Source organism: Strigops habroptila, assembly GCF_004027225.2.
Source record: "Strigops habroptila isolate Jane chromosome 13 unlocalized genomic scaffold, bStrHab1.2.pri S16, whole genome shotgun sequence".
Taxonomy (NCBI): domain Eukaryota; kingdom Metazoa; phylum Chordata; class Aves; order Psittaciformes; family Psittacidae; genus Strigops; species Strigops habroptila.
In genome coordinates, this window is record NW_022651054.1 from 10,167,461 (window position 1) to 10,192,748 (window position 25,288).

A 25,288-nucleotide genomic window follows, 5' to 3' on the forward strand; every position below is an offset into this window, starting at 1 on the left:
CTGCCTTCCAGAACATTCTGTGGGCTTTGCCAGAGCCCTATGGGGTTCCTGCTGCCTTCCAGAACATTCTGTGAGCTTTGCCAGAGCCCTGTGGGGTTCCTGCTGCCTTCCAGAGCATTCCACATGCTTTGCAAGACTTCTGTAGGGTCCCTGCTGCCTTCCAGAACATTCCACATAGGGCCCTTGTTGCCTTCCATTTACATTTGAAGTCTGCAGCCTTGTAGAATTTTGGGGGCTTAATTTGGTGTCCCATCAAGACAATCGCCGATGCTGGTAAATGAGGAGACTGCCATGCTTGTTTTCCTTCTCCTTCTACAATGGAGAATACAAGGACTGGAGGAGCCACATCACATGCAGCCAGCTCGGCCGTCAGAGGTGCTACTGGTGGTGGTTGCTGTGTGTAGGATGGCAGCATCCACAACATTCCCAATGGATTTATTATGGTTGAGGGGCCCTTCTCACCACACCAGCTCCTTCATCCAGCACCCAGGCCGGAGCCCAGTACTCTTTGAGGACCTCACACTTATCCAAGCTCAGCTTCCCAAGGAAAACCTTCTGAACGCCTTGCCTGCTGGGGTGAGGTGCGCAACTGCTGCTTTATTCTTAACAGAACCTAGATATTCTGTGTAATTATGGAGTTTCTTCTTTTAGTGTTTTAATCTTCAGCGACGGGCTGCACAAGCAGCTCTAGGGGTGCTACTGAGGAATGAGACTTTGAATAACCATAGAATCAGCCAGGTTGGAAAAGACCTTTAAGATCATCAAGTCCAACCGTTTCCAGCACTGCCAAGGCCACCACTAAACCATGTCACTAAAGCGCTCATCTACATGGTTTTGAGCACTTCCGTGCATGGTGATTCCACCACTGCTCTGGGCAGCCTGTTCCAATTCTTTCACCGTTTCGGTGAAAGAACTGTCCCCCCAGCCATTTGAGACTTGTGGGGTTTGGATGCCCAAAACCTTAGATTGAAAGGTGATTGTGGTTTATCCTGCTCTGGCTCTGGGCACTTCCTGCCCACAGGGTGGACTGACTTGTCTTGTTATTCACACTCTGATGTTTACAGCTCCCTGTTTGCCCACAGTAGGTAGCGAAGGTCTCGCCAGGGTTTGCTGCTGTGTTTCCAAAGCTATCTCTGCTTCTGCTGAGCTTACACAGAATTGTTGAATCCCAACCCGTTCTTCCTCCGTAAATTAGACATTTGGACCTTTGTCTCCTGTTTTTATTAATCTGTTTCCTCAAAAGTTTTGTGCATTACCCGAATGTGCTCCCTGGTCCTTGGGGATGACAGTCCCTCCCCAAAGCGCTTCATCCTGCACCAGAGCTCTGTCCCCTGGTCTCACCACACGCGTTTCCTCCCTCCGAAATTCCCCCTCGCTGTGCCTTGTTTTTTGTTTGGACTGGTGCTGGGTGTTTTGCTTGGTGTCCTTCCAAGGACTCTGGATTTTCAGGATGTGGATAGGCGTGAGCATCTCCTTTGCAGCAGGAGGGATGCTCCGGCAGCACCCGCTTTGCCCTGGGGCGACTGTGGTTAAAATGTTCCCCATGTAAGCTAACTTTCCAAGTCTTTGTGGCATTTTTGGATGTGTTTTGACTTCTATGTGAAATAATGAAGCAGTTTTCTCCTCCTCGCTGGTGAACGGGTAACTCCCATAGTGATGGGGTTATGGTGCTGTCACATGGTTGGAGTTAATGCCTTCATTTTGTGCTAATGGGCTATTCTGGGTTTAAAACAGCCCTTCTCACTGGGGACGTTTTGGGGAGGAAGACCCCAAACCCCAGACCTGGTTGTGATGGGTTTCCCCCCATCGCCGGCTGAGGCCTCACAAACTCGATGCATGCAAGGCGGGGGGCGTGGTACTCCGGGGGCGTGGCCATGGGCGTGACGGGCGGACCGGAGGCGTGGCCTAGGGCGTAGGGGGCGTGGCCTCTGGGCGGGCGGGCGGTGCATTGTGCGGGGCGGTGGGGCCGGGCCGGGGCCATGGAGCGCTGGACCGGGCGCGTTGCGCTGGTCACCGGTGCCTCCGTGGGTATCGGCGCAGCCGTGGCGCGGGCGTTGGTGCAGCACGGCATGAAGGTGGTGGGGTGCGCTCGCAGCGTCGACAAGATCGAGGTACCGGGGCGGGGGCTTGGGGGCATCTTTTGGTGGCGGCCGCCCCTACGGGCGGGCCTCGGAACGAGCAGCCGCCTCTCTGCGGGGCCTGGCTGGGGCGGGAGGGCTACTGGCAGCAGGGCCAGGGCCGTGGGATGTGTGAGGCGGGGGCTTGGTGGGGCGGGGGCCGCGCCTGGCTCGCTCCGGTCCGGGCGGCGGCACGGTGGGGGCTGGCGGTGGAGAGTACCCGGCAGGAGGGGGCTGGTCCCGCAGTGTTCCCGCCCCGGTTCCTGAAGCCCGCCTCGGGGAAAAAGCCGGGTCCAGCCGGCGCGGGGGCTGCTCTGGTCGGGCGGAGCTCCCGCCGGAGCCCGGTGGGGTGTTCCCCCTCCGGAGGAGCAGGGACGGTTGGCTGGAAGTTACCGAGGAGCAGGTTCAGTTCTCGGGCTTTTTTGTTGAGCTGCCTCTTATCGAGGGTATAAATAGCATCTGCGTGACCCGGCGGAGCACTGCGAGGAGCCGGTCTGGGCTGAGAAGTGTCCACGGACACGTTAAACCCTGCTTGGTGTGTGGGGTGCTAGGTGCTTCTGCCCCACCGCTGGCCTTTGGCAGATTGGACCCTCTTAAAAATGTGCAGTAAGCTTTTGGGACAACGTAATGAACCAACGTTAAAATAGGGATTCAGTCCCTAACGTGATTTTACCTCTGTGATGAGCATCCCTAGAACTAAGTCAAAAACCTCCTGCTGTTGGCTTAAAAGTAAAGGTGCTTAAATTAGGTAGTTGGTGTGGGATCCCTTTTTTGTAGTCGGATGCATTTGTAGGCTTCACCTCGCAATGGCATGAGCTAAAGCTTATTTACTTCTCAAGAAGTTTCCTGGGAGGGAGGAAAAAAGTTTACTAAGCTTAAATATTGTCATCTCGGTTGGTGCTTGTCAAGATATGAACATCCAGTGTTAGCATTTCCTTAGCAAAGGTGGTGAGAATTTGCTGTGTACAGTTGACCACACCAAGAAGAAATTGTCCCCCAGGTAACATGGAAAACAAGGCTTGATGCTGCTCGTGCTGCATAAGATAAAGAAAGAAACATTTGAAAGAAAAAAAACTTTTCCCATTCGTTGTCATGAATCAGAAAGATGCCTCTTGCAGAGAGAACATACACCACTGCGGCGTATTTAACTGTCCTTTGGGGCTTGCTTCTAATTTCAGGCTTCCCAGTGTTCTGATACTGTGGTTTCAGGGAAAGCCGAGATCTCCAAAGGCTTTCCCACGTGCAGCTGATGGTGGTTAATGCACTTCCACAGCCTGGCTTCAAGAGGCTGGTAAAGGTTGCTGTAAAGGATGCTGTTGTCTCCCATTCCCCTCCAAAAAGGACAGAAAAGCCATTTCCAATATTGCTGTTTCCAGTATTTGCCTTCCTTTGAAATCTGTTGATTTTCTTTGGTGAAGAAAATCAATGAAACTTGTATTTTCCTTCAGTGCTTCAGAGGAGTTTCCTTCCTTTCTGAAGCCTGGAAGCCTTGCTTTCTGAAATGTCTCTGGCAAAAATACAGTATACAATATATATATCTATACTGTAATACTCTCTTATAGGCTTTGCCTTTTTATTTGAACCTGCTCAAAATGCAGTCATGTTTGATATAGGTGATTTATCTGGCTTGTATGGTATGCACACATACCGGGCAATGCTGACTGTTGGGCATCTTCCAAGCCTCTTGTTACTGTTGTGTTATAACCTCTTGTGTTTAACACTGCCGATGTTTGTCCCTGCTTCATTCTTTCTCTTGTCCTCTCCAAGGATTGAATTGTGTTCGCAGCACACCGTCATTTGTTTTGGTAGGTGTCTGGACTCTGTTTTGCTCCGTTGCTATTCTGGTTTTATTTATTGTGAAGCATGTTTCCTTAAAGAGGAAGAAAGTCCCAAAGGTGCTGCTCGTGTAGGGAAGGGATGGTGCTGGAGCCAGGGTCACTCTGGGAACCGGTCCATCACTGACTGGCTGCCAGGGGTGATTGTGTCAGCATAGATGCAGCTTCTTACCAACACCTGCCATGCCTTTGGAGTGGAGCTGTTTGTAACCAAGCTTTCCTCTGGGAGCTTCACCTTGTGGGTTTTTTCTTTAAAAAGATATTTAGGCTTCAGACTATTGAGCTCACTGTCCTGGAGCTTGGGACTTTGGACTATAAGAGCATTTGGAGGAGCAGGAGTTGGTGGTGTGTGTGGGCATGACTGCTGGGTGATGCAGCCATACCCTGTCTTGGGAGCTGCCAGAGAGGCTTATGGATGTGCCAAATACATCCATAAAGAAAGGAAGGAAATGGGTAGGCCTGTGCTCTGAGAGCATGTCGTTACCTGAATGACTATATAGACAGATCTATCCACAAAATACACTCACCTTTTACCTCTGGCAGCTGATTTTTCAAGTCGTTGGTTGGGACCTGGGGGACAGCATCCTTCTGGGAAGCCTTAGTGCCTACTTAAGGCTTCGGGGAGAGCAGCTTCCACATAAGGGTATGATGGGGGAAGTGGTGCTGATGTCCAGTGATGGAGAGACCAGAGGAGAGAAATATGAAGGAGCTACAGGCTCGGTGTTGCCAGATGTGAATAAAGGGAAGGTTAGAGCGTCATGGCTGTAGTTGCTGCAGGTCAAGTCTTGTTGCTGTATTAAAATTGACTAATTTGCTAAATACCACTGTGGATAATGGTGTACACAGGAGCAAAGCCCCAAAATAAATCAAGGCAGCTTGAAATGGGAAGAGTTCAAATGGTACAGTTTAAAACCAGGAGCACAGAGCTCAGTTTGTAGCACAGAAGCGTGTGTTTTCATCTATGTGAGTCACTAGTCACCCGTTTTAAGGTAAAGTGGCTGAAATCAGTCTGTGTGGTGGTTTTATCACCTCCTGTAACTGGTGATGTTTTGTGGGGAGTTTAACTTGGGCAATAAATGCTCTGTCAAGATTTCTTAATCTCTTGGAAAATCAGATGAGGGCTTGAGGCAAGATACTGAGGAATTGCAGAGCTGTGGGTTTGGTGGTAAAGCTGGTCACGGCTCCAGTGCTCTTTATTTGACTTTTGAAATAAAAATGTTAATGGCTTACAAAACCTGCAAAAATCACTGTTTTTTCATGCTGCTGTTGTGAGTGAGGGCTCCTCGTGTGGGTCATCCCACAGTAGCTTTAATAGTCAGACATCAAGGAATAAAATATAATTCAAATGGCTTTATTGTACTTTTGAATGCCAAGAAATAATTATGGTTGAAAGGTTGTTTTCAGTGAGAAGCCTAGAGGTGATCATGGATGATTTGGCATGTTCTCTTGTGCGGTGTTTTCTGCTTTTCAGATACCCACATGTATTCCAGGTCAGGAACAAGTGTCATGAGTTAGCCAGGAGTTCCTAGCAGCCTGTAAGACCAGGCTTTGTTGGAAGCTGCTCCCTGTTAGATGATCACCTTCACAGGGGACCCATTGCTGATCACTGGGGTCTCCAGTGTGTGGGAAGACTTGCTGGGATTTAATGACTTGCCACAGCTCAGCTGGTACATGATGGCACATTAAGTCACAGTCACTTCATCCTGTGAGAGTTTCATGAATCCCAGACTGGTTTGGGTTGGAAGGGACCTTAAAGCTGATCCAGTCCCAACCCCCTGCCACGGGCAGGGCCTCCTTCCACTAGAGCAGGTTTCTCCAAGCCCTGTCCAGCCTGCCTTTGAACACTGCCAGGGTTTCCCCATGCACAGGGTAAAACAGGGTGGCCGGGGGCATCTGTCACTTAGTGATTTGTTTTTTAATGCTGGCTTGTCTTGTACGCTCTGGGCTCCTGGAATGTGATGGGAATGCCGTGGGTCCACTGCAGGCCAAATAACAAAGCACTCCTGGGAGCATCCCCTGGCTGCTCTGCCCGAGGGGAGGATGCTGGTGGGGAAGCCATCTGCAGAGGCTGTGTCAGTGAGCAAGGTGAAATTGAGGCCCTTGGGCAATGGGCTGTGTCAAGGTGTTGGAGAGATTTAATCATGGATGTCATGTTCTAAGAAAAATATTTCTCTTTTCCTTTTTTGGTGTGTGGAGAATGAGCTGTGCAGGAAGCAATAAATGTGGTTTAAAATACAAGGTTTAACAATTAATTCTAATGCATTTGTGACAGTTATTGATCAAAGGTAACATTTATAACCAGGGACTGCATTGTCAAGGTTAGGTCTCGCTCAGGAAACAGCCTTTGATAAGCTGAGCTATTGATCGCAGATTTGAGCAGTCCAATCTCTGAAGAGGATAGTGTTTTCTCTGTTGAGCATGGCAGTGTGGAAAGAGGAAGAAGTAGCTGAGCCTTCCTCCCAGGAGCTGAGCATCCCGGGTAGCTGTTTGTGGGCTGGATGATCACTTCCACCGATCACTGCCTGGGCTGTAAGGTGACTCTTGATCGCTTTGGTGCTCCAAGGTGATTAATTATTGTAGAACCATAGGATGGTTTGGCTTGGAAGGGACCTTAAAGCTCCTCCAGTTCCAACCCCCTGCCACGGACAGGGACACCTTCCTCTAGAGCAGGTTGCTTCAAGCCCCTGTGTCCAACCTGGCCTTGAACACTGCCAGGGATGGGGCAGCCACAGCTTCTCTGGGCACCCTGTGCCAGTGGTTAACATCTTGGCCTCCCCCTGTGGCTGTCATGTCTGCGGAGTTGAACCATGGATGTCTCTGCAGCACTGGATGTCCATGGTGGGGTCTGTCCCTCTGCCCTACAGCTGGGGCTGGGTTTCACAGAGCATTCCCAAAACCACAGGTTTCACTTCTGTGCCTGTGTTGTCTTAATCTTGTGACTAAAAGCAACGTGCTCTTGGCTGAATGTGAGGGATGAATTTTGGTGCCTGGCTCCCAGCACTGAGCAGCATAGCTGAGGCTCCCCACAGGCTCTGCAGCTCCTGGTTCTCCCTGTGCTGAAGGTGGATGAACCGCTTTTCATAGACGCTCATTGTGGACCTTGTCACTCCCCATCTCCTCTTCCCCTGGCCCCGTTGTTGCTCTCACTGCATGCAGGCTGCAGAGCTTCTCAGTAGCCTGATGAGCTATTTTTTAAGGCAGGAGCAGATTCAGGCAGGATAATCCCACGGCACTGTCAGGTGTAAATAAATGACCTTCAGAATCTCCTTGGCCTCTTGAAGGTCTTGTTTTGTGTTTGGTGAAGGCCGAGGGTGGGTGCTCAAGGCCTCTGAGGTGCTTTTATTGCCACTTTATCCCTGACCTTTCTTGATAAATGTGAAAGAGATCCTTGTAATTGCTGTCCTGAGTAATGGGAACAAATGCTTTGCTGTCCTGATGTTTTTCCTCAGCCTTGAAGATCAGGAGGTGCCTGGGGGAAGGGTTGCTTTTAAACCAGGTTGGATTCATCCTCCTTCCCCCCAAAATATGCTTTAAGAATGTCTTATTGCAGCAGCTCCCCTTCTTCTGCTTCTCTTCTCTTCCCTTTGGCTTTGCAATAGGTGTATGTTGTGCTTACAGCCCTAAAAATAAGTAATAACCTGGCTTTTCCCGGGGTTTTGGAGATGTGGTGGGTGCTTGTTCTGCCTCTGCCTTGCTGTGTGGGATCAGGTCACTGTCCTGTGCCTCAGTTTCCCTGTAAACTGAGTAAAACCTGGCAGCGCTGCTCTGGGGAGGTGGGAAGTCTGTATAGGAGCAGTGTTCACACATGGAGGGGTTTTCTGGCCCGTGTTTGGGTTTATGGAGAGTGTCCCTGGGTGGGAAGTTCAGATGCAGCCAGCACAGTGTTGGGGAGTAAATATGATGGTGGTTTTTCTGGGGCTTGTTAGTAGGTCAAGCTCTGTGCTAAAGTTGAGCTTTAACCCTCGCTCTTGCCAGTGTCCATGTGGGAAGTGTTAATGGCGTTTCCTGGCTGACTGTATCGTAGAATCACAGAATGGTTTGGGTTGGAAGGGATCAGGGCGCTACAAGGTTATGTAGCGATAGCACGAAGGGGAATGGCTTTAAACTGACAGAGAAGAGATTGAGATGAGCTCTTAGGCAGAAGCTCTTCCCTGTGAGGGTGCTGAGGCGCTGGCACAGGGTGCCCAGAGAAGCTGTGGCTGCCCCATCCCTGGCAGTGTTCAAGGCCAGGTTGGACACAGGGGCTTGGAGCAACCTGCTCTAGTGGAAGGTGTCCCTGCCCATGGCAGGGGGTTGGAACTGGAGGAGCTTTAAGGTCCCTTCCAACCCAAACCATTCTGTGATCAGAGGGTGTCGGGCTGAAGCTCAGGCTCAGCTCTGCCCTCTGAGAGCTGTGTTTGCAGGTTGCCTTGGAAATTGGTTGCTTGAGCAGGCAGTGATCCAGCCTGCGGCGCGTTGGGTCTGCTGTGTGTAGGCATTTGGGTGTGTTGGAGCCACACGGTCTTTGAACCCTGCTTGTGAAGGCAGCCCAGAGCTGGAGGAGGACCACGGGTGGCTGCAATAGAGCAGCTTCATTAGTAAGAGTATAAGGGTTTTCTGAGGAAGGAAAGCATCTACATGCCTGGCTGTGTGGGAATCTGCTTTATGCATTTTGAAGCTGAAGAGCAGGCAGGCACCTATGATGCTTGTTTTGGGATAGTCATACCTCAAATAAGCAAGAGAGATTGCTCTAATGAGCTGTCATCGTAGGAGCAGTGTTTCCTCCTCCCCCGTGCCAGCCTGGAGCAACGTGATCTGAGCAAAAAAACAAGTGCCTTCAGCCTTGACGTAAGGAATGATTGTTTGAATGTCTTAAGGTAGCAGGGACGTTCAGGGCATTGTAAATGGGGTGATTTGGCTTGTGTGTATGACACTGGAAATTTACAATTAGCTAGATAAAAAATCATCTTGGATGTTTAACTACTGAAAAGGTGAAGGGAATGGAGAGGGCTTGGAAAAAAGCAGCGTGAGTCTGGAGCAGTCTGAAGGACCATCAGCAGTGTTAGGATGTCACGATGCTCAGCCAGACCCCTATTTAGCAGGGAGTCTGGCTCCAATGCCAAAGGCTTTGGAGGTTTTGATCACTCTTTCACCTTTGCCTGTGCCAAGAGGTGGTGGGTTTTTGGAGCAGTGTGAAAAGTTCAGTCTCCCTGACCAGGCAGCTTGTAGTTGAGATGTACTTCAAGTAAACAGTCTGAAACTGGTGCTTGTCCTTCTCTGTTGGTGCTAGGTTTTGGGATTGGTGCCCCCAGCTGAGTACTGCACATTCGCTTTTCCATTTAAACCTTATTTTTCAAGCTTTCCCGTCCCACTGTTCTGCCTTGTGTCCTGGAACAGACACGGATCTGAGCTGAGGAGTGGGGATCAGCAAACAATCATCGAGAAGTGTCATTTTAAAGCTCAGGAGAGGGAAAGAATCACTTTACTGTTTTATTCATTTGAAAACTCCTTTTAGACTCCCACAGGGGCCCTGTCTGGGCACCTGGATCCAGGCAAAAGGAAGTAAGAGAAATGTGAAACAACATTCATCCTTGGATGAGATGCAGGCGGAAAGCCCTGGGTACCCAGCAGCTCTAGGAAGGGGCTCAGTGTGATTATCCCCATTTACAGATGGGGAGTCAGCTCTGAATCTTGCCCATAGTCACAGAGCACACTATGGGAATAAACCCAGCCTAGTGCTTTATTCACTATATATCTCTTCCTCTATTATGCTGTTGCACTGGTATTAAATCTTAATTAAAAGAAGCTTCAAACTTGCCAATCAGTACAATGAAAGGATTTCGAAGCCCCCAGTTTTCTTTCACAACTGTGATGCTGCTCAGTATGATTTTCCTTCATTTCCTTCATTTCCTTTAGATAGCAAAAGTAATTGGGGTGACTTTGGTTTCTTTCCAGTTGGTTTCTTGGTCCAGCTGTGTATTTAAGCATAAGCTAAATCAGTAGGATGCAAACACCTGTGAGGAATGGCAGGTTAGATTAAAAATTATCTAATGGCTTCTTCTGCTTTAATCTCTCTGAACTGTGTCTGAAGTTAATGGGCTCATTTCCCAAATAAAGCCCTACATGACTCTCTTCTTTTTTTTCTCCTCCTTCCCCTAAAGAGTCCCTTTAAATTTTTATATCAATTAGTTTTGTTAAACCATTTAACCAACACTGAATCTAAATGCATGGCACTGTGCCCTTTCCAAGCATCGTGTGCATGAAGAGCATTAACCCCTTCTTGGGGTATATCAGAAGTGCAGGGCGAGGGCTTCCATCCATGGCAGGGGATGGCTCTAAATTTAATGTTTTAACATACAGGGTGTCTATTTCTTCTTTATGTGGCATTATCCCAGTTTGGACCAGTAGCTCTAGCACCTGGCTGTCCATTTCCAAGCATCCAGTGACAGCAGTTTGATACAGAGATGCTCAGGTCTTGTTCCAAATCTTCATCTCCAGTTACTGGAGGTGCACTGGCTCTCCTCTGTCTTGGTGCTGTGTTGTATGGTCACTCTCAGGTGGCTTATGAAATCTGGAAAACAGCTTTTTTTCCTTCCCCTCCTTGTGCATGTGCTTAAATTGGAATGAGCTTTGAGTGATTTAATGGGTGCTCTGAAAGAATATTGCAAGCTCCCTAATTCACAGAGTTGCTTTACATAAGTCTTCTCTTGCAAACTTGCCCGCAGTTGATGTTTCTTTGAAGAGCCTGTGATGACTCTTTATCTATAGCTGGTTGAAGCACGTTCAGCTCTGCCTGGATGTCAGTGGTGTTTGGCACGTCATTTTCAAAGAGAATTTGTTAACACAAGTGTAGCCTAAGAGATGAAAGGATCCGTGTTGAGCCGTGTTTGAGGCAGCGAGACACGAGTCAGGAAAAGAAGGAGCTTGAGAGAGATTTGATTTTTCAGGAGAGGACACCAGCCCTCTTCCAAGAGCAAATCAAGGTCATACTTCTGGCCATCACCTAGTGACCTAGGAAGAAAAAGTGCCAGACATGAGCTGTGGTACTTTACAAGCAAATACTGAGTGGAATGGATCCTGTAGTGGAGTGCTTGAGTTTGGGCAGTGGCATGGAGAGAGCTCTGAAGCTGTCACCTTAGTGCCACGTCATGAAGAATGTGGCTGAGAGCCCTTTGTCCATGTTTCCTTCCACTATATTTGCAGGAGCAAGGCCCATCCCTGGAGTGGTTTAGCACCTTTGTAGTGCTTTTAATTTTCTAAATGCTGCTCTTGCAGATTTTCTTCCAACTGTTTTCTCAAGTGGGTACTCTGATCTTTGAAAAGTACATATATTTCTACTCTTACCAGCACATAACAAGATTGCATGTATAGCAAAGTGGAACCAGCCCCGGGAGGGTACAGAGAGTCCCAGGAATACCTTTGTTCTCTGTCAAGCAGGAATATTGTCTAGCTCAGCCCAAGCAGAGCTCTCCAGAGAGCGTGATGCTGTTGGGAGGTATCGATCCCTGGGCTGGACTCGGCATGTCCATCCCCTTCCCGCTTGGTGCTGTGAGAGCGATAATAATTCTTGTGTTACTGCAATGCCTCCACTGAAGCAATGCCCAGACAGGAGAGCAGCTTCTGGACCAAACCCTTAGGCCTGGGCTGGTTTTGGGTTGTGGTCTGTGAGACCTGTGGATTGCTGTGAAAGGCACATCAGAAAAGCTTAAACTCGCTGTTAAGGGACTTGGGCCACCTCTGTGGTCTTAGGTATTGAGAAAGGTTGAAAATCATTTACCAACAGAGCTACTTGCCCCAGAGTAAGATGAATGTGCTTGGGGTGCAGAGAGGGGTTTGGAAGTCCAAGCTTGTCTGTCCCTCTCCCAGTGAGGATGCTCAGCACTGCTCTGTGTAGAACTTGGCTGAGAAAAAGTTAGTCACTGAAAAAGCCACTGATGAAGAGCACATGTTATGATTTGGGAGGTGATGCTGCACCTCATAGCAAGCAAAAAGAATGTAGCATCCCTCCAGTGTGAGCTTCCCAGGAGTGTTTCAGGTGCTCCCAGCTGCTGTGGTTGGTGCCCTGGCTTCCCTGCATCCCTGTTTCACCCAAGGCTGGGTGAGCTCCAGGGCAGACACTGCTCCAACAGCTGCCTTCATGTCCAGTCTGTCCTGTGTCCTCTGCTTCCTGACGCCTGTGCTGGGCCTCACTCCTCCTTTCATAAACAGCTGGGACTGCAGTCCTTGGTATGTGGGGAGGAGTGGGAAAGCTGCCTCTGGCCGGGGAGAGCTTCATTGCACCCGCTGAGATGTGACGTTGGTGAAGCTGCCGCGGGCGGCGGCGTTCGAGTGATTTGGTGGACGTCTGTAGCTGGGGTCTGTCTGCACAGAAACCAGACATCATGTGGCTCTCCTTGCGCTGGAAGCTGTCGCTCTCGCTAACACCACACATCAGAGATGAGATGCTGCTTCTCATTAGCATCAGGGGGTAAAGGGCATCCTCCAGAGGATTTGGTGTGGTGGCTGCTGCATCATTAACATAGCTCGTGGCCTTTTGTTTGCTTTATATCACCTACTCTGATAAAAGATGTGGGTGCTTGGAATAATTGTTGCTAACATTGTCAGGCATGTTATAGCCACATCCTTTATCCACACAGGAGTGTGGCAGCCCTGTGCCATGCCAGTATTTATTTGTATTTTGCCAACACCTCACCTCAACCTGTATTGCCTGGGGTGATGGATGAGCAGGGTGTCCTCAAGTTTAATAACTTCAATGCTGAAGTGCTCAGACTCTCATGAATATGGATATTTCTTTTTTCTTAGTGAGCATTTACAATGACTTTTCCCCATTGCCTGCTTTTAAGACAGGCTCACCAGAAGCCTGCTGGTTTTTGTTAGACCTAAGGTGTGTTTATAAGCAAATGGCTGGATAAGCTGCTCTACAAGGAGAGGAGCCTGATGGCTGTTTTCTTCCTCCCTCTCTCTTCTCTAGAAATTAGCAGCTGAATGCCAGAGTGCTGGCTATCCTGGAACCCTCATCCCCTACAAGTGCGATCTCTCCAACGAAGAGGAGATCCTGTCCATGTTCTCTGCCATCAAGACCCTTCACCAAGGAGTTGATGTGTGCATCAACAACGCGGGGCTGGCTCGCCCGGAGCCCCTGCTCTCGGGGAAGACGGAGGGCTGGCGGACGATGATAGATGTGAGTAGTGCCACACAGAGTGGAAACTCTGCTAGATTCTGATTTCTTCTGGCCACCAGCATCATTGTCCCCATCTATTCGTTGCATGTATGTAAAGCTGAGGACCTGCTACCCGTCTGGCTCTGATGTGGCCTGGGTTTGCTGATTGGGGCGAGGAAAGACATCATGCACTGCTGAGCCAGATGCCTTCACCTTGGAGTATGAAAACACTCGATACCTTTAGTAGCATTTTTCCCCTGTAACTCAGTGGCTTTCTAAAGGGTGATGGGCCTCACACTTCTTGCTTCAATAAAATAGGGAATTGAATGCCAAGCACTGGCTTTTGTAGCTAATCCTGTTAGTTGTAGCATGGGTTGTAAAATGGGCAGATTCTTCTTGGCTTAAAAAGCTGTAATGCTTTTTGTCTTCATAGCTTAATTTTCTGCCCATAATCTGGTTAGAGCTGGATGCGAATGAGGTAATTTCCTGTGCTGAACTGGGAGTTTGCCATGTACCAGCAGCGTTTCTCCCTGGGTCTTGCTGCCCTGACGTGCTGCTCTGCATCTTTTGGGGTTTCACCACTTTTATCATTATGTGGTGGTCCTTTCTGCACACAGCAGTGGCAGCCACAGCTGTGGGACCCCAGGCCAGTTTGCATGCCCTTGCAACAGCCCTCTTTTAGTGGCTATCCTCCAGTTCTGGCCAGTGAGATGCTGAAACATGGCCTTGAATAAACCTTGAGTAAGCCTTGTAGCCCCTCCAGCAGCTAGGAGAGCTTGTCCTAGTGAAGGAAAAGACATGTCTATTTGAAAAGCTATAAAGCTGTACCTCAGGTCCACTGTGTCTGACAGTGGAGTCAGCCAGGGTCTGTTGGCTCCTATGGCACCGGGTGGCTGTGCATCAGGAGTAGTTTCAGGGGCTGTGTAAAGCAAGAGAAGCTTGTTGAGGCCTCAGACTCCTGCTGCCAGGGCAAGAGCTGCTGTATCCTGGCTAATTAAGCTCTTGTTAGGGTTTTGGCCAGTCTGCTGGTTGCTGTGACTGCAGCCAAAGCAAGCTCAGCTCAGCTTTGTCTGCCCAGCCTGGGTCACTACACAGCCGCATCTCCCAGTCCCCGTTGCCATGGAGTCTTTAAAGAAAATGAAGTGTAGCTGAGGCTGAGCTGGTGTAAAGCAGGGCATTCCCCGGCGTTGTCTGGCTGCCAGCCTGGCCCTGTGGGTCGCCTGTGCCTTGTAAACTGCTCGTCCTGATCACTGTGATTGCATCTTGTGTGGAGGCCTCTGTGGATGTCCCTTGCACTGGTTTGTCTTTGTTCTTCTGACCTTTTGTTTGCTATAAGGTGGGCAGGCAGTGGGGAGATGTGGCTTTCTCCAGCTGAAGGCCCTTCCCCTCTCCGTGCTCCCTTCCCTGGCTGCTCGGATGGGAGTGCTTCCTTTATCCTACCTTCCACCACGTTTTAGGGAGAAAGACTTTGGGATAGGGATTGTCCTGTATGAGACACTCCAGCATTGGTATTTGCAGTAGCCCAAAGCCTGAGGGGTCCCCCTCGCTGTGGGTGCTGCTGTGTTTGCACCCTTTGGAGCTGCTTTGGGGTGATGGATGGGGTGGGAGGAGAGGAAAGGTGATGGCTCTGCAAGGGCAGCATTAGGAAACCAGGCTGGGGGCATGTTTTATTCCTAGAGGTGATCTGTGTGGCTGTATCTGCTCTCATTGCTTGGCAGAAGTGCTGTTGTAGCACTGGGAACAGACTGAGACACCCAAACTTTCGTCTTACACTGGCAGATTTTGTCCTCTCACCAGCTTCCCAGCAGCTGCTCTTGACTTGGGTGTAATTGAGTAACACTCACACCTTTATGCAGAAGTGAAGCCCTGGGAGCCAAACACTTCACCCAGCTCAGCCTAAGCAGCCTGACAAGCCTGGGCTTTGCTTTTTACCCTGCTGATAAGGACTAAAAATGGGGGTTTTCCTCATGCTGTGTGCCCCCGTTTTGTGGCTGCAGTCTCATGCTGTGGCAGGGGGGTCTGGGGAGAGATGTGCAGTGACAGCTCTCCCCGCTGTGGCACACCAGCCCCAGGGAAACACTCACCCCTTTCTCCTACATGCTCTGAAGCCTTCGGAGGGTCAGGATGGGGGAAGTTGCCAGCACCTTTCATGGGTCAATGGGCTTTGCAGAGCTGAGTGGGAGCAGGGAGGCTGCTTCCAAAGGTCCCTTGGAGCAGGGTGTTAGAGAACAGCACGGTCTGAGATGCTGGTAGAGAGTTTCAGTGTGCTTCTGGGCTGCAAGACAGGAGAAGTTTCTAAACAGCCATCGATCTATCAATTTAGGAGGCATTAGAGCCTTAAATTAAAGGCATATTTTTCTTTTTGGTAAATTGATTTTTGCTTCCATTCATTTTTTATGAGCTTTGAGGCTCCTTCCAGGCTCCCCTCTTCAATATACCTATTCCATAAAATTTCTTGCTATACATCTAACAGTCAAAATCATGTTGTTATTTACTTACTCCTTTTTTAAATGTTCCATTCCTTATTGTCTGGTGTTTATTCCCAAGGGGGAAGCTGCTTCTCCCCAAGCTGCAGGAGTCTGGTGTTAGGAATAGTGTCTCCATTGCTTTGCAGCAGCACAGAGCCCAGTGCTGCCAGCCAGCAAATCTGGGGTGTGTGTGTTATCCCAGGCAGGTTCTGAGCCCATCATCCTTTGGCTCCCAGCTTCCTCCCTTCTCTCTCCTCTTGGTTGTGAGGTTGTGCTTGACACGAGGCTCAACCAAAGTCCTGCAGCCGTCCCAAACCTGCAGGAGTTGCTGGGGCTGGGTGCTGTGTACACACTGGCTCTAGGCTTTGGGATTTGAACAGCTCCCTCACGTTTTACCTACTGACCTCACGTTTTACCTACTGACCTTTACAGCCAGGAATTCAAGCTGAACTTTCCATTTGCACTGCTCAGGGCACAAAGGACTGCAGCACACATCCTCTCGCTGCTCTAGATGCTAAATGGGGTTGATTCTTCTTGGCATTATTCATTGAGCAGCGAGGCTCTGTTGTTCTTGATTATATCTCAGCACAGATGGTGTATAAGTGTTCTGTAACCTGTGTTTTTCTATGTGCTTAGGAGCTGGGATACTCATTTTGAAGCTTTATAGAAAAGGCTGATTCTGAGAAGTGCTCAGCCCTTCCAGGAACAGGATCTTTTATGTTCTCCCAACCTGGCAATTGGAACTCATTAACGACTAGAAACTGTGCTGCTGTTATTCCTGTTGCATTAGCACACACATGTGGTGGTCACAGAGCTGCAGCGTGCTGTGCTGTGCAGAGACAGAGCACTGACGTGTGGCCATCTTTGCTGAGAGACCTTTGAACCTTTTGTTCTTAAAATAGGAACAAGGCTGAAACCCAGCTTGTGTGGGTATTTGTGACAACAGTCTTTAGATTGTTTCTCAAAGTGGTACAGCCCTAAGGCTTGCTCATTATTCCAGGCAGGTTTTGTTAGGTTCCTGATTGCCTGTTCCACATTTTGAAATAGGATTTCACTTAAAAATCCGGTGGGTGCTATCAGGAAAAGGCAATGAGGCATTCCCAGCTCAGCTGCCTTCAGCCACTTGTTTTGTTGTCCCAGGTGTCTTATCATACAGGCTCCGGACTTTCCCATGTGGCTGTTATTAGTATCTTGCTTTGCCAGGAGTTGTCACAGTGTTGTAACTCTTCCCACACAAGGAAGCGTTGCTCAGCGCAGCGGCGCAGCCGGGTCTCAGGCTTTAGGATGATGTTACCCTCTAGTGGCCTCCGGAGATGGAGTGGAATTGGGAAGTGACTACCAAAGACACGGTGCCTGGTAGGTTCAGGGTGTCTTGGAGCAGGGAGGAAAGCAGGGATGTTGCTTGTCATGGAGGCTTTTTATACTGCCAGTTCCTGAGATCCATATCTGGAAGGACTGGCTCCTCACTTGGTTAGTGTATCAGACTGGAGCAGGTTATTCTTGCTTTCCTTGACCACCTTACTGTGAAATCCAAAAGCCTTTGGATGTCCTCCCTGCTCTGGGCTTTGCTGCAGTGCTGAGGTGACATGTCTGCTAACTCTTCCTTACACAGTCAAGGTAAATCTTCAACCTAATGCCAGGGAATTTATCTGCAGTTCTACATATGGTGACTGAGATACCTGGCAGTGACTGTGTGCTTAACCAAAGTGCACTTGGATGAGGATGATGACTCTACTTGTTGCCTGGGTGTTCCCAGGATCAGATAAGCATGCCTTTAACTGCCACCAAGACAAAAGCTCACAGGCAGGGCCTCTAGTAATCAGTAGGAAATAATGTCTGAGGCAAAAGCAGTGACCAGAGGATCCTTCAGCTGACCCCATTGGTCCTTTGTGTGCTGCTCAGTAATTACATCTTTCAAATCCATCCCTTTTTGCCTCTTGCTTTCTGGTCTCCAAACTAAGGTGGACATCCTTTTAGTGCTAGCAAGTCCTGGTTAGCGTGCCCCACTCTTCTTTATAAGCTTCACAGTGATGATAGCCAGCTCTCTCACATATAACTTTGCTCACTGCCACATGGCCTTGTTCCTGCTGCTCCTCCCATTTATAGTTGCACCTGACTCGTGATTCATCAGAAATGTAAGTATTTAGTTCAAGTGGTGTTTTTAGACCTGCCTGGCCTGCACATTCAGTTAGCAAAGTGACGTGCCATTAGGTAGGACCTGCTTTGAAATGGCTGCATCCTTTCTAGAGAGCTTCAGCAAACACTTTCTACCTTTCAGCCACTTCTCCAAATTTAAACCACTACAAACTTGAGCAATTTCTGCTGCTGAGGTGACTTGCTCATCAGTCTTGCACACACCTCTGGCTGCTTCGTATTCCAGCTGGGGGAACTTCCGTATCTCCATCTTCCTGGAACCTTTGACTCTGTGTTTTATGGTCAGCAAATGCTCAAGGCATCCGTGCATTAAAGGTGGCACATTGCAGAGGTGATATGGCTGAGTTTAACCAAGCCATGGTGTGACAGATGGGTGGCTTTCATACCTGCAGGTTACCTGCCCACTGGCCTTCCTCATGGCATGATGTGCTCTTTGCCTTCATTTGTGCACAGGAAGCTCTTTGGCCGTGTGGTCTGTGGTGCCTCTGAGGGCCTGGCTCTCTGACAGGCAATATCTGGGGATTTCCTCATTAACTTCCTGACCTGAATACCTATTGTTAGTGTCCTGTCAGCTGCCCAAACACCGTGTGCTCAGTGCTGCACAAAATGAACACCTTTGTCTCCAGGACAGAGTGCTGACTGGGGAGAGGTGGGTTTGCTTTCCCTTACTTTGCATTCTACCCTCACACTTGTCCCTAAAACAGTTAAATCCATTTATTTCTGACAGAGGCCAAGGCTGTCTCACAAAACTGGGTATCTGTGGCCTCCCCTGCCCAAACCCCTTGTGGCTGAGCCCCAGTTTGGTGGCAGTGATGTGGGTGTGCATTTCCCTCTGTTGGTGTCTGTGGGAATTGGGGTGGGTTGGGGACTGGGACCTGCATCCTTGGCTTCAGTTATGTGTGGGAAGTCAAAAGGTGCCAGGCAGGCCTGTGGCCTTAGTTTCTTCTTTTCTCGTCCCTCAGGTCAATGTGATGGCTGTAAGCATCTGCACCCGAGAGGCCTACCAGTCCATGAAAGAGAGAAACATTGATGATGGTCATATTATTAACATTAACAGGTATGTAAGGGGGGAAACGTGGGTCCAGCCACGTGGGTTTCCTCCTCCCTGTCTCATAGAGAGGATTTGAGCAATGGAGCTTTAACCCTGAGGTGAACTGGTGGTGCCCAAGGACAGGTTTTCTGACAATTGTGATGGTTGATTTTTCAAACCACTGTTTTTAATCTCTGTTGGCCTAAATGCCAGAAAGACCAAACCAGGGAGAAAAGGATAATACCAACCATTTGTGATGGTGCAAGGCTGAAACTTCTTAACCAGCTCCAGCAAACAGCCATGTGGAGATGAGCCTCTGGTGGTGTGCATTTCCAGCAGGAGCAGGGAATTCCTCATGTACCCACCGTGTCAGCTTCTCTTTCTGTGTTCATTACAGTGGTTTGAATATCCTCTTGGTTCCTTCTTGGTACTCTGCCTCCCACCTCTCAGCACTTTCCTTTCTGCTCTCTCCTCAGCATGAATGGCCACAGCGTTGTGCCACAGTCAGTGGTGCATTTCTACAGTGCCACCAAGTACGCAGTTACAGCCCTCACGGAGGGGCTGAGGCAAGAACTCAGAGAAGCAAAGACTCATATACGAGCTACAGTGAGTACTGTGGGCTCTCCTCCTCTCTCCTGCTGTTGTGGGTGGTAGAAAGCTGGCAAGCTTTATGGGGCAGAGGTTTTCCTTTTGGAAAACAGGCAAGGAAATAGTGCTCAGCACACTGGGAACATTCAAGTCTTGTGGCGCGCTGTCCCTGGCCACCTCTCTTTCACAGGCAGAGAGAGTCTGGGGTGCAAAAGGCAGGGCAGAAGGAATAAGCTTTTTGGGTGCACAAAGTGGGCAGTTGCTTTTTGGGGAGCAGGGGAGGCTCATGGCAGTGGAAGGGAGGCAGTCAGCTGCGCTGTTTGCTCTTATTCACAGCTTGCATCTCAGGAGTGATGTGTCCAGAACTTCATTTATGTTGCAAGCTTTTCCATCATTTTCTCTGCTTCTCTGTCCCTTTGGGGCATGAAGAGGGAAGTGCCTGTTAGTAGTTACCTGCCACAACAATCACTGAAGCAAAACCTGCTCACTGAAACTACTCCCCTAGAAAAAGGAGGGTGGGGAAGGAGAACAATAGAAAGGGGGATGGCTTTTAGTTTGGTTTTGCTTTTTCAGTGCTAAAAAGTTTTCTCTGTTTCTTTTTTTTTTTTCCTTATTCTTTTACTGAAGGGGAATGACAAATCCTATTAGGATATGCTCTGCTTTTTTCCAGTGTATCTCCCCAGGACTGGTGGAAACGGGATTTGCTTTTAAACTTCATGACAATGACCCCGAGAGAGCTGCTGCAACCTACGAGAGCATTCGGGTAGGACATGGAGGAATGGAAACAGAGGGAAGTGGCTCTGATTAGAGTTTAACAGTCTCTCTCCTGGCTAATAGCACAGGGAACAAGCTCTTGCAGAACTTCTTCCTTGCAGAGCCCAGTGCTTTCCAGGATGTTATCAGCATCCCCAGAGACTCAGCACTCAAAGCTCAGATTTTGCACTGATATTTACACACGATGTAGACTTTGGTTTGGGTTCAGTTTTCAATTCACTATGTTTTTCCTTTTATATTGATGTCCCTATAAGTAAATATCAGTCAGCTCTGGTGTTTTGCAGGCTATGACTTTATTGAAGAGGAGATACAATATGCAAGCATGCCTGCACAAGGAGAGATGGGAGACCATGTTGTCGTCCAGGTGGCTAGCACAGGATTCCTTGTGCTTCTCTGGGCATTTTTGATAAGGGTGGCAGTGCCTGACCTGGCAGAATTACTGTGCCAGTAGAATAAGATTATTCACAGCAAATGGAGAATTATCAGCACCAGACATGTCCTTTGATAAATTTTTAATGAATTACTGTTTTCCTGCTTGCTTGTACCTTTCTGACATGCCCCAGTGATACTGTCAAAACTCATTATTGATGTTAGGAAAGGAGTCATGTTGTGGTTAACTTTCTGAGGTGCCCTTTGACTGAGAATCTCTTTGGTGTCTTTGCAGTGTCTCAAAGCTGAAGATATGGCTAATGCTGTCATATATGTCCTCAGTGCCCCACCTCATGTACAGGTAGGCTGAGCTGGGTTGGAGCACTCTGCTGTGGGTAGCTGCTGCCCTGACTTTTGCTAATCAGCTGATTAGCTGCAACCTGATAAGCACACAGCTATCAGCTGTGCTTAGCAAAGCCTGGGCTGGGGATTAGCAGTGATCACGTTTGTGTACACCTCCCTTATGGCAGCTGTGGGATTGCACTGCTGGGGCTGCTCACAGCCCTGTGTGCACCAGCAAAGGCTGCTCTGGCCCTGGAGAAGGACTGTGCAAGGCAATGGGAATGGGAGGGATAGTTCCCACCCCAAGGGCAGTGTGAGATGCTTGTGTTGCTAAAGGGACTTCCCTCCTGTGAAACAAGAAATAAGTGACCAGCTTTGGGCTGAAGGCAGGAGCAGTGTCAAAGTTTAGTGTATGTAAAAAGTTCCTGTTGCAAAAGCAAACTTTGATCACGAGAGGTTTAGCAGCCCCTCACATGAACTCTGCTCTTTTGGAGCAAGAGATGACTGCCTGGTCACTGGGATAGCAGGCTGTCTTGTCTTAACATTAAAAGCCCAGCCCATGGCTGATCAAGCAGTGCTTCTGCTTGACCCTCTGTGAGCAGGACTAAACTAAAGACTTGAGTTTATAATTAGTATCATCTTGCACCTTTTCTGTCCATATTTATGCTTTTATCCCTTCTGCTAAAGGCAGAGCAGTCACATTCACCTTCATTCCTTCCTAACACCTCAGTTAAGCAAGCTCATTTCTAGTCATTTCTAGTCACTAGGAACATTCTTCATGTGTAGCTTGTCACTGTCATGCTGCAACATGGAAGTGCCCAGTGCAGGATATAAAATGAAACTTCAGTGCTCCAATAAAATCCTATGTTGATCTCTTCTAGATTGGAGATATACAGATGAGGCCCACAGAGCAGATATCATAGCAGATGAAGAGGACCGTGAGCAGCACCGTGTATCCACTCCACTTCGAACCCTTTGGCAATTCAGGGTTCCATCAGCTGGCTGGCAACGTTTTAATCAAGTACCAAGGATCATGTTTGAAGAATTCTTTTTCTCTCCCTCTCTCTGAGTTGGTGCTGGTGCTGAGCCAGTGTAAAAATAACCAGTAGTGGGTCTATTTCTGCCCCACTCCTTTCTGACACTGCTTGAGAGTAAAATGTGTTTGCAAATAATGCAGGGAAGTGGTTTGTGGAAGATTGTTGTCTCCAGGCTGGTTTATTCTTCCTTTTGCTTTTTTTACAAGGTTGGTTTGATGTTATTTGCTGATGTTGTGTCTGGACACAGGGGAAGTGGCACAAGGTGTTTGCCAGCTTCAGTGTGCTTAGGGTTTGGGATGTCATACATGAATCCATCTAATTTTGGGGTATATTTTCATCAGATTGATTACTGATGGCAACGATGCATGTGGTATTTTCTACTTCTTTCTTACTCCACTGCCCTAAACCCAGTGTACAATCTCACCCACCTCCCAAGTCCTCCTTTCCCATTCACATGGGTCATGCCTGCCGAGTTTGAGGAAGTATAAATGTGTGTGCTTGCTATTTCTCTTTCTTTCCAAGTAGGTAGGTAAATAGTTGGAGGACAAGCACCTGTACTTCTACAGGTTAGAATGATAATTTAAGTGGTATAGTTACAGTAAGAGTGAGTTGTTTGGTAATTTAAATAAAAACTAAATGTGTGCTGTCTTGTGATCACCTCTATCCTTGGGATCATCTCCCAGCACTCTTGATGTTTCTGTATGTGATATTTGCATGCATTGACACTTTTCTGGAAATATTGATGGGTCTTAGAAAGATGTTTAAATGCTGGTGCTGATGAGCTGGAAATGTTGAAAGTTCATTTGCAGAGATACACACTTGGAGAGAGTGAGAGTGAAATGAACCATGCCGAAGCTGTCCAAAAGGGAAAGATTTGCCTGCAAAGCAGCAGGTGAAAGGTCTGGTTTAGATCTTGTGATAGTCCTACACTGGTGCAGCCCCATTGTTTTGCTCTGGATTTCTTCTAGCTTGAGGGAGAAGAGAATCGGCCTCAAAGTTGATACATGCAGAGCTGGAGACCACTTGAGTTGTCTTAAGACTCTTGCAGTGTGGCAGAAATATGTCTGTGCGTAGTCCAACTCGCTGCAGAGCTGTGGAGCTGTTAATGTACGTGTTGCCTTAAAGTTGCAGGCTCGTTCCTGCTGTCTCTGGACTTCCTGTAGTGTTTTGGAAGGCAAACGTTGGTTTAGGTGGAGTAGGAATGGTCAGTTGATTGGAGTGGAGGATTGGGAGCCAGAGAAACTTGGGTTGGATTTGCTTACACCAGTGAGAGTTCATCTATGTTCCACCACCATAAGGGAGACTAGAATTGGGCCACTACATCATGAGTTTCAACTCCCTATATAGCCTTGGGCAAGTCACTTTACCTCTCTGCCTCAGTTTCCCCATCTGTAAAATGGGGATAATAATACTTACCTACCTCACAGGGGTGTTGTGAGGACTCACAGACTTTTGTAAAGCACTTTGAATCTGAGAAGCGCTGTGTAAGTGCTGAGTGTTGAGATGAAGTATTATTATTAATGAAATCTTGTGATACTTAGAATTCCTTGTGCCAAAGGTGAGCAGCTGTAGAAGGATACAAGGAGAAAACTGGTAACACTTACTGTGTAATGGCAAAACAAAGGCAGTTTGCCCCTTTTTTTCCTCTTTATAAGTACATGCTCATGGTGTGTTCTGTTCATTCCTCCTCTGTCACCAGTTTCTACTGGCAAATACTGGAGTTAAGCAAGCTCATTAACCTATCTCTGGAGTTTGCATTTAATTTAGTGTGAGTGAAATTCATGCCCCATAGTGAAGTTTTGCACGACTGTAGTGCACTGCCCTCCTCCACCATGCCACGGTGGTGGCTTTGTGTGGGTTCTTTGCACAGAGCTGGGTTTCACCCATGGGCATTGGGTTAGATCTTGTCCTGCAAGGAGCAGCCAGCCCAGGTCTGCATGCAGCCAGTGATCCCCTGTGCCAGCTGGAAAAGCTCTTCTGTCTCTATGCCACCTTGATCCTCCATTTACAGGCACTTGGCTAAGGAAGGTTCAGGCTCTGCTGTGCTTTTTGTAACACCCCTGTGATGTTCAGCCAGACTTGATATGAAAACTGGTGTTTTCCATAGTGTTTCCTCTGCAGGAGTTTGTTGAAGTGCAGCAGATGTGCTCTGCAGTGTGTGCCATCTTTTTAAGAGAGGATGGTTGAACTAGGAGTTCAAAAAGAGTTGAGAAACCAGGAACTTCGGAGCAGAAAAGGAGCAGGGGTGTGGGATAGTGCTGGTGAAACATTTGAATTGGGGGCTGCAACTATGTGCAAAGTTAAGCAGATGTTGAAATCCGTGGCTGAGGAGGGACCTGACTTATCTTTCTGCTCTGTAAAAGGAGGCTTTGGAGAGAATTGCTTTATATGTAAGGCCTTGAGAAAGGGCCGGTTTGAGTGCTTGCTCCCTGCAAATACACCCTGGCTGACCTGCAGCCCTGCAAGTTTGTTCTTTTCTTTTCCCCAAGAACATGTGTAAGCCTATAAAATAACCTTGAAACGATACCCGGTATATTTTTCCATTTCAAATGTGGTTTTAGGGGTATAATTCCTGCTGCCCATTAATTTCCCACACGAAGCATGGCCCACGGAGGGGTTGGTTTGGCTACTCTGCTTCATGTAACCTGATGGTACCTTGAGCCATCTCCCTTGGGATGAGATGGGGTTGGCAGCATGACTCCAAGGCATTTAAAACCCCCAAACAGGAGGGTGAACTGTGTAATTTATCAGTAGGTTTCTCATTGTGAACTGTAAAATAAAGAATAAAAAGAGAGGCACACTGTGGTTCTCCTGTTGTGTCTGTTGCAGTTCTTATGTTATAACATCCTTTCGACTCTTCACAGCTAAACCTTTTGTGAAGAGTTCAAAGAGAAACGTGTGGGTTTGGTTCTTCATGAGAAAAAGCATAATCGCTTTCCAGAGCACAGCAGCATCCAGTTATCCCACTGGTAACCTGTGGAGGTTGGATTCGCCTGTCCTTGTTCCAACGAAGCCACTGAAATCCTCAGGTAGGCTGCTGGGCTGCACTGAGTTTGACTTAAACTGTGCAAGGGATGAGCTGTTCTTGCTACTCACATTGGATATTGAACTATTTCATTCTCTCTTTGAAGCAAAACAGGTTGTTGTGTTAGCTCGAAGGCATTTTTGTCTCCCAGTCCCCTTTCAGCTTGTCCCAAGCACAGAGCCACATTCCTGAGCTCACATTTGCAGTCACTGAAACCCATAGTCTTTGCCAGTAAGTCATGAATAGCTGCATTGGCTGCTACTGCTGGATTGAGGTGGATATTTGGGTACCTTGTCAATAGGTAAAGAGCATTCATAGAACTAAACCCATGGTTTTTCCTCTTCTTGTGCTTTTTTCTTTTGGGCACGTACAGTAAATCTCATCAGTTATGTGGAAACTGCTGTACCTCC

At 48.3% G+C, this 25,288-nt stretch overlaps 1 protein-coding gene across 1 annotated transcript; it reads left to right on the forward strand.

Moving 5' to 3' along the window:
- The first annotated feature begins 1,907 nt into the window (after nucleotides 1-1,907).
- On the forward strand, nucleotides 1,908-24,661 carry DHRS11 (dehydrogenase/reductase 11). The gene is made up of 7 exons (XM_030472216.1): nucleotides 1,908-2,111; nucleotides 12,903-13,112; nucleotides 18,676-18,770; nucleotides 19,220-19,349; nucleotides 20,002-20,094; nucleotides 20,770-20,835; nucleotides 21,698-24,661. The coding sequence occupies exons 1-7, from the start codon at nucleotides 1,980-1,982 to the stop codon at nucleotides 21,737-21,739; spliced, it is 768 nt and encodes a 255-aa protein (XP_030328076.1). The 5' UTR covers nucleotides 1,908-1,979; the 3' UTR covers nucleotides 21,740-24,661.
- Nucleotides 24,662-25,288: the final 627 nt, after the last annotated feature.